This window comes from Pinus tabuliformis, chromosome 2_2 (assembly GCF_031772625.1).
Source record: "Pinus tabuliformis cultivar Carrire ecotype Pingquan chromosome 2_2, CPIR1, whole genome shotgun sequence".
Taxonomy (NCBI): domain Eukaryota; kingdom Viridiplantae; phylum Streptophyta; class Pinopsida; order Pinales; family Pinaceae; genus Pinus; species Pinus tabuliformis.
Genome location: NC_142300.1, coordinates 894,407,020 through 894,416,710, shown reverse-complemented (window position 1 = coordinate 894,416,710; position 9,691 = coordinate 894,407,020). Strand labels below are relative to the sequence as shown.

General features: G+C 41.4%; 1 protein-coding gene across 1 annotated transcript; it reads right to left on the bottom strand.

The window, feature by feature from the left end:
* Positions 1 to 8,930: 8,930 nt before the first annotated feature.
* LOC149195906 (uncharacterized) lies at positions 8,931 to 9,467 on the bottom strand. Its single transcript, XM_089408057.1, has one exon. It carries the CDS (start codon positions 9,465 to 9,467, stop codon positions 8,931 to 8,933), a length of 537 nt encoding a protein of 178 aa, XP_089264183.1.
* Positions 9,468 to 9,691: the final 224 nt, after the last annotated feature.

The window sequence follows — 9,691 nt, the reverse complement described above, 5'->3', positions numbered from 1 at the left end:
CCGATGCTACCTGTGGTCAGCTCGGCCCTCTGTCCCCTCTGCTTGGCTTTACTGCTCTCTGTGTTCAGTCCTCCTCTCAGGGTGCACTGTTCACTGTCTCTCTTCGTCCTTCTGACTCTTCTCAGTTCGGGTTTTCCTTACATTTCTTCTCTGTTTCGACTGTCTCTATTTATGGCTTCAGCCATTCGGTCCCTGTGCCTGTTCGATTCCTCTCCCGCCTACGTCGATCCACCTTTTGTAGCTGTGCTTGGGGTTCCCTATTCGATGTCAGCATGAACGCTTTGGAAGTGGCCACGTGTCTCCATCTAATTGGTGCCAGCATGCTTCATCGGTTCATTTGTATGCGTTCTTTCTCCATTGTGGCGGTCAAAGGATTCCAAATCACGATTTAATTCCCTGTCGATTCCACTTCTTTCTATCGGGCGCATCTCAACTGTCCGATCTGGGCTCCTCCAGATCCAACGTCGTACGCACGTCTGGTGTAGTTAACTTGCTCGACTGATAACGCGCGATCACGGTGGTTTTTCTCTCACCTCCACTGCCACGCGTCGATCACTGAGTGGGATCGCTCCGCTCTCCTCTAAAACCGCTTACCGTTCAAGGGCGTCCCGGGGAAACCGCCGGTTTTCTAGAGTGTGGGTCCCGCCTTTTGTCCTTTAGTGCTTTTGTTTTCCCACCCGCGGTCCTTCGGTTCCTCCATGCGACCGGGTGCTTGAGGCTTTCCACTTTGGCCCTGTTTACCTAGTGATGCGTGATTAGCACTAATCGCGCATCAAAAACTACCTCCTTTCCCTGATCTGAGGCTCCCAGTGGCTGTTTTGGCCTCCTGCGCAGTCTCCATGGGCCTCGGTCAGAGTGCTTTGACCGAGGTCCTTGTCATTCTGCGTTGGCTGCCATGGCCACTAGTTCAAGGCATTTTCGATCGCTATTTTGGATTTCATCAAAGATTTGTTCAACCTAATTCAGATCACGGCCTCCCTACTGAAAAAGCTTTTGGGCCACCAAAAGTTGGTTTTCTTCAAGCATCAACTAAGTGAGGAAACTGCTGTCTCACTTTTCCAATCTCAATCCACTTCACACTGCTCGGCTTCGAACCCTTAAGCCCAATCCTGAGGTATTCCACCTGTCCACTACGCGTCGTCCTTACCTTCCTGTCCAGCACTGTGTCTTCCTGCAACTCATTAAGATATTCAGGTAGTAGGTCGTCAACAGAAGGTAATTGACTCTGCTTTTCAGGGTCCTCAATCATTGAAGGTTCGAACAACCTCAAGAAATATGCATTCACAACTGAGTAGATGTGCATGTAAGCTAGTAGATCAAGGCGAAAAGCATTTTCACCAATCTTCTCAAGTATCCTGAAGTTTCCATACCTGATAGATTTTAGCTTCTTACCTTCACCTTGCATCCTGTCCTTGCTGATATACAGCCAGACTTGGTCTCCAACTTGACAACTATGCTCCATCCGATGCTTCTCATGCCTAGCTTTGTACTTGGCCTGGCTCTTTTCCAACTGTTCCTGTACTGCCTGATGGATCTCTTGGATCTGTTCAATGAACCTAGTTTCCTTGTCCACATCACTGTGTCCGTCAACCATTGTATCTTTACCAAAGAAAAAATCCAAAGGAGACCTTGGTATGAAACCAAAATAGGTCTCAAAAGGAGACCTCTGTGTAGAAGAGTGTTTGGCTCTATTGTAAGCATGCTGCACATATCACAAGTGCTCATCCCATAGCTTAGGGTGTTTGCTGCAATATCCTCTCAGTAACTGGATCACTATCTTGTTAACTACTTCTATCTAGTCATCTGTTTGTGGATGAAAAACTGTGCTTTTCTTTAATTTGGTGTCCATTAGTTCCCAAAGACTTGACCAAAACTTCCCCACAAATCAGGTGTCTCGATCAGATAAAATAGAGGTGGGTAATCCAAAATGAACCCATACATGTTCAAAGAATAATTTTGCAGTTTGTTCAGCTGTAATCTGTTTACTACAGGGTATCAAAATACACATTTTGTTGAACCTATCCACAACAACATACAGATAATCATGACCTTTCCTAGATTTAGGCAGTCCTCCAACAAAATCCATGGAAATGATTTCCCAAGGGTGAGAAGGAACTAGTAAAGGAGTGTACAAGCCTAGTTTTCTGTTACTGGGCTTGCTTTTAGCACACATAGCACATCCCTTCACATATCTAGAAACTGTCTCATTCATTTTCGGCCAATAGCAGAACCTTTGCAGCTGTGCAACTGTTTTACTTACCCCAACGTGACTTGATATCAGAGAAGTGTGTGCTTCCCTAATCATCTTTGCTCTCTCAGTTTGTAGAATGCAGAGTTTCCCACAATGATATAAGAGTTGGTCCTTCACATGATAGTCCAATTATTCTACTCTTTTGCCTTGACTCAAAGTTGCATATACATCTTTAAAGTCCATGTTCTGAGCATACTGTTCTATGTAGCTTTCATGCAGCACAGAATTATGCTTAAGTATGGTAGATGCATTTATAATGGGTCTAGATAACATATTTGCAACCTTGTTATGTATGCCCTTTTTATATCTGATGACTAAATGAAACTGTTGTAGAAAACCCATCCATCTGTAATGTCTTGATTGTTGCAACTTAGTTTGGGAGTGTAGGTATTGAAGTGGCTGATGATCAGTATGTATTACTGTTTCTTTGCCCATTAAGTAATGTTTCCACTTTTTCACACTTTAAACTAATGCATACAATTCCTTATCATAGGTAGGATAGTTAACTACTGCAGGATTAAAAGTCTCAGAATGATAACATATGGGTTTATCATGTTGTGTCAACACTGCTCCCATGGCATAGTCACTGGCATCAGTTTGGATCTCAAATGGTCTTTGTAGATCTAGCAGTGCTAGTACAGGTGTTGTACTAATTTTTTCTTTCAAGGTGTCGAAGGCTTTCTGTTGTTTGCCTCCCCACTGAAACACCTTGTTCAATCCTGTCAAAGCACGTAAGGGAGTTGCGATTGAGGAAAAATTTGAAATGAACTTCCTCCAATATTGTGTTGCTCCTAAGAAGCTTCTCACTTCTGTAGCAGACTTGGGTTTAGGCCAGTTTACAGTGAATGCCACTTTAGAGGGATCTATTTTCAATTCACCTCCCCCTACTATATGACCCAAATAATTCAGAGAGGTTTTGCCAAATTCACATTTGGAGAGTTTAACATAAAGTTTTTCTCTTCTCAAAACATCTAATGTCTGCTTAACATGCTTTAAATGTTCTTCCCACGTTTTACTAAAAATCTGAATGTCATCCAGATACACAGTAACAAAATCATCAAGAAAAGGTCCGAGTACATCATTCATTAATCTCATGAAAGTAGCAGGAACATTAGTTAGGCCAAAAGGCATAACTAGCCATTCATATAATTCCTTCTTTGTTTTGAAAGCAGTCTTCCATGCATCTTGCTCTGCAACTCTGACCTGATGGTATCCACTGTGCAAATCCATCTTGGTGAAATAAACAACTTCCTTCAATTGATCTAAAAGATCATCTATGCGAGGAAGGGGATAACGATTTTTGATTGTTATCTTATTCAGTGCTCGGTAGTCAATGCACATTCTCCACGAGCCATCTTTCTTTCTCACCAAGACGATGGGTGATCCACATGGTGATGTGCTAGGCTAGGCCTGATGAACCCTTTCTCGAGCAACTCTTGCACCTGCTTCTTGATTTCAGCATTCTCTAAGGCAGACAACCTTTTATACCTGTGGCTGCTATGATTGTTTCATCTCCTGAGTCTGACCCCAAATCTTTCTGAATAGCTGCATCAGTCTTCTTCTTCTTGCCTTCGGACTTCTTAGGTCTCAACTCTAGATGCAGAATCCAACAATGCTCATCATCTTGCCCCTCCTTTTTACAGTGAGTGCATGAAGCTTTGCCTTTTTGTGCAGTGTTAGCCTTCCTTGCTTTCCACTTCTGCTTATTTTTCTCCTTGCTTTTGCTTACAGTGGATTGGGATGGTCCCCCAACTTCTGGATTTCCATTCTTTCCTCTAGCCTCTAGATGAGTAGCTTGTACAGAGACCTCATCTATACTAGTGGGATTAAACATGAGGATGGTATGCCTCATGTAGCTGTGTAGACCACCAATGTACTTCAAAAGTGTCTTTGGTGAGTCTAATGAGATACCAAACATCAATGCTCTCTTTCTGAACTCTTGAGTATACCATTGTACACTTTGCCCTTTCAACTGCCGAAGAGTTTGCCAACTCATCATGGCTTGTTGCATGTAGGCCAATGGATAGAACTGCTTTTTGATTGCAGGAACAAATTCACTCCAAATAGAGATGGTCTTACGATGTCTTTTCATATTAGCTTGGGTTCTACCTTCCCACCAAACCAAGGCAGTGCCTCCTAGGCATAGGCTTGCCAGCTAAATCTTACTCTTGTCTGAGTCTATGTTCTGTACCCTGCAATGCACATCAATTTGTCTAATCCAATTGTCCAACTTTTCAGCATTTAGCTCTCCATCATATATAGGTAAATCAAATTTAACATCTAACTTAATCAAAGATGCTTTCTTATTATGCACAGGGCTATTAGGAGGTGTAGGAAAACTTTCTTCTTTTCCATTTCCTTTGGAGCGGTCATGGGAGTGAGACTCATTTTCTTCTTTTTCTTGTTTAGAACCTGATGAATCTTCATCCTTATGCTTTCCAAAGTGCTTGTACATTTCCTCTACCATAGAATTTATAGCTAGGAAAATTTCTATGAATTGAGGGTCTGGTCCTATGGAACCTTCTTCTGACATTGTCTTCCGAGAATAGATTCTCCCAATTTCAGGATTAGTTTCCACCAACTCTCCTTCTCCTAATTTGAGCTTTGATCTAGTGAGCATCCACAGCTAAACCAACACAAGCTTGTCTAACCTTGCAGCGTAAAGCTCTGATACCACTTGATCTGATAATCACCCTATGAGTGACCTCAGTTGAAGATTTGTTAAACAAAAGGTATTACAGATTCATGTGCTGGTGTGTGTTCTGTGTTATTTAAGCAACAAAAATCGATCAGATTGCCAATACACAGACATTTAAAATGGAAAGACAGTAGAGACTTACAGTAAGCAATATAAAGACACAGGAATTTTTAATAAGGAGTTCACCCTATTCTCCAGGGCTACGTCTCCGGTCCAGCATTCAGTGGTGGCCTTGTTTTATTGTGTCTTATAGTAGAAAAATTACAGTTACAGGGACTCAATGTGAGTTCTCCTGATAGCAGATTTTGCTTGGCAGAGTGGTTCTTGGATTCCCCAAGCCACTCAGAGTACACAGACTCTTGTTCTTCCTACTAGCTCTGTGACCCTCGGTCTACAGTGGAAAGAGCCAACTGTGATGCTCAATCCGGATAGATTCCTCTATGGGAAGGCTTGAATCTCCAAGCTCTCTAGTGCCAGATGCTACCTGTGGTCAGCTCGGCCCTCTGTGCCCTCTGCTTGGCTTTACTGCTCTCTGTGTTCAGTCCTCCTCTTAGGGTGCACTGTTCACTGTCTCTCTTCATCCTTCTGAATCTTCTCGGTTCGGGTTTTCCTTACCTTTCTTCTCTGTTTCGACTGTCTCTATTTATGGCTTTAGCCATTCGGTCCCTATGCCTGTTCAGTTCCTCTCCTGCCTACGTCGATCCACCTTCTGCAGCTGCGCTTGGGGTTCCCTGTTCGGCGTCAGCATGAACACTTGGGAAGTGGCCACGTATCTCCATCTAATTGGCGCCAACATGCTTCATCGGTTCGTTTGTATGCGTTCTTTCTCCATCGTGGCGGTCAATGAATTCCAAATCCTTCCAAATCGCGGTTTAATTCCCTGTCGATTCTGCTTCTTTCTATCAGGTGCATCTCAGCCGTCCGATCTGGGCTCCTCCAGATCCAACGTCGTACGCACGTCAGGTGCGGTTAACTTGCTCAACCGATAATGCGCGATCACGGTGGTTTTTCTCTCACCTCCGCTGCCACGCGTTGATCGCTGAGTGGGATCGCTTCGCTCTCCTCCAAAACCGCTTACCGTTCAAGGGCGTCCCAGGGAAACCGCCGATTTTCTAGAGTGCGGGTCCCACCTTTCGTCCTTTAGCGCTTTTATTTTCCCGCCTGCGGTCCTTTGGTTCCTCCATGTGACTGGGTGCTTGAGGCTTTTCACTTTGGCCCTGTTCGCCTAGCGATGCACGATTAGCGCTAATCGCGCATCAAAAACTGCCTCCTTTTCCCGATCCGGGGCTCCCAGGGGCTGTTTTGGCCTCCTGCGCAGTCTCCGTGGGCCTCGGTCAGCGCGCTTTGACCGAGGTCCTTGTCATTCTGCGTCGGCTGCAATGGCCACTGGTTCAAGGCGTTTTCGATCGTTGTTTTGGATTTCATCAGAGATTTGTTCAACCTGATTCAGTTATGGTTCTTTGAAAGTCATTCATGGATCCGATTCGAATCACACTTGGTATAAGATGCTGGATGGCAAGGCTAAACCATTGGAAATTCACTTATTAAAGTAAGTTGTTGGATCAAATGGATGACCAGTAGCTATCAATACATGGAAACAATAATAGAGTTTAGGCTTCTGTGATCCATATTAAGTTAGAGAAAGATTTCGGCGAAAATCACATGGAATGTCATTTGTCGACGCGTTTCGAACCAACCAGTGTGGTTCATCGTCAGGACAAGTTGAAGAACAGATCTAGCCTAGCATGTTATATAGACCGAGCAGAGCCTCCAACGGCTAGTTTGACCAACCGCTAATATTGACCAAGGGACCAGGATCAAAATACAACAAGAAAATTGGTTGCAACAGACTACTTCTAAGACTAAATTAAGGGAGAATGAAATAATAAAAATAACAAATTAAATAAATAGATATAAAAAATCCCCGAAATAAAAATAAAATAAATACACAACTAAATAAAATAAAAACAAATGAGAACAGATAAATAAGAGTTAAAATGCGCATGAATCAATAGAATAAAACGCATACCAATAGTAAAAATAATAAAACAAATAAATTAATTAATTAATTAATAAAAATTAAAACTTAGTAATAATAACAATAATAGTTAAAAAGAATAATAACTGAAAAATAATAATAAAGCACTAAAAATAATAAAAGAGAATGAAATAAAATGATTAAATAATGAATAAAGGGGAATAAAACCTAACTGAATGACCAAAGGTAAAGAATAAATACCTAAATGAATAAAATAAATAATAGAAATAGAAATAAAAATAAATTAATTAATAAAAAGTAATAATAATAATAATAATAGTAATAATAATAATAAATTAATTAATTAAAACTAAAAATTAATAATAAAAATAATAAGTGAATTAAGATAATAATACAACACGAAAAATAATAAGAATAAAAAGAATAAAATTAAATTGAATAACCAAATGAGGATAAAACAAAACTGAATGAAAAAATAAAAATAATAGTATAAATAAATAAATAAATAGAATAAATAAAAATAATAATAAAAATAAATTAAAATAACTAAATTAATAAAAATTACTAATAATAATAATAATAATAATAATAATAATAGATAAAGTAAGAAAATAAAAGGGAAAAAGTAGGTGTATAGAGTAATGTAAACAGTTAAATACAATAAAAATAACGAGTTAAATAGTAAAATAGAAAAGCAATATAAGTAGAAATAAGCTACACCGAGGTCCATAAATAAAATTAGGAGAGGCGAAATAATGACGATAACATAAAAAAGAGAACAATATAAAAAAAAAAAAAAAAAAAAACCAACGAGGACGGAAAACACTAGGAGGAGAGGGCAGGGACCCAACACCTACTGACTTTCCAACCATCATCCCTATTGAGATTACTAGGTCTCTTTTCAATCTCTAGCGCTTCCCTGAATTTACGATGATGGAAATGCGGAATCTTAGCAATAACACTCGCTTCTTCGATACAAACATGATGATTGGTTTTCTCCGCATGTTCAGCCAAAGCGGAAGACTTAAATCTCCTATGCCTCAGATCCGCTGCGTGCTCACTAATCCTCTGATTAATGGAACGACCAGTTTCCCCAATATAGGGGGTCCCACACGAACAAGGGATCAAATAAACACCTTTCATATCTTTAGGGTCGATGGGATCCTTCACCGATCTGAGAGACGAACGGATGGTGTTCAGGGGCCTGAAGGATACCGGGATACTATGTCTCCTGAGAATCCTACCAATTCTATCCGTGGTCCCTTGAACATAAGGAAGAAGGACACCAGGAACACGATCTCTTGGCTCTCTTTTCACCAGAGAATTCTTGGAAGCTTTAAGGAAAGCCCTATGACCCAGGTATCTACTGTAACCATTCTCCACAAAGACATCCAGCAGATGGGATTTTTCTTTCTCAAAGCTCTTCTTGTCCGAGATCCTCAAGGCCCGAGTAGCAAGGGTACTAAGAACCCCCATCTTCTGAGCTGGGAAATGGTGGGAACTGGCATGAAGATACTGCTCCGTATGAGTTTTCTTTCGAAAAACTTGATGGGCCAGGGAGCTATCCTCATTCCTAGAAATAAGAATATCAAGGAAAGGAAGGCATCCATCAACTTCCTGTTCCTTAGTGAACTTAATGGCTGAGGACTGCTTGTTAAGATGATCAAATAAGAGATCAAGCTCATCCTGGCCATGAGACCAAATGACATTGGTGTCATCCACAAACCTCTTCCATAGCTTAGGAAGGAGCCGGGAAGAGTTCAAAGCTTTGGACTCAAAATCTTCCATAAACAGATTAGCCACAACAAGGGAAAGGGGGGATCCCATAGCAACCCCACATGTTTGCTCAAAGAACTCCCCTTCAAAACTGAAAAAGGTTGAAGCGAGACAGATCTCAACCAACCTAGCCGTGTCAGGATCTGTTAGGCGGTTGATCACAATCATGGCCTCATTAATAGGGATGCAAGTGAACAAGGAGACAACTAAACCAGAATGTCCCCAGGATCAAGCTTAATGTCCTTGAGCTCGTCGATAAAGGAGGTAGAGTCTTTTACGAAGGACTCGGTCCGGCCAACGAGGGGCTTAAGCTTTAAAGCCAGGAACTTCGTGAGAAGATAAGTAGGACCTCCAATGGTGTTGACGATGGGCCTTAAGGGGGCACCTTCCTTGTGGATCTTAGGGAGGCCATAGATTCTCGGAGTAATAGGGTTACTTTCAATGAGCTTATGGTGTAAGGAACTCAACGAGCTAATGGATTTAATAGCCATAGCCACATTTCTAGCAACCTTCTTCAAGGGATTTTTGGAAAGCTTTTTGTAGCTTCCACTATTATGAAGATGGTATAACATCTTGCTGCGGTAATCAACCATGTTAAGAATCACGGCGGCACCACCCTTGTCAGCCTTCAGGACAATGATATCCTTGTTCTGGTTTAAGGATCTGAGAGCTAAAGATTCATCTCTGCTGAGGTTACTCTTGGGCGGCTTAGCCTTCCTCAAGGCCACAGCACAATCCTGCATGATAGTATCCTTGATCCTATCGGGTAGACCTCGGATTCCAAACTCAATATCACAGATAATATCCTCCACAGGGATTTTTCTAGGGGCTAAGGCAAAATTTAAGCCTTTGCTCAAGACTTTAAAAACAGGCTTAAAGTCTTGAGAAAAGGCTTAAATTTTGCCTTAGCCCCTAGAAAAATCCCTGTGGAGGATATTATCTGTGATATTGAGTTTGGAATCCGAGG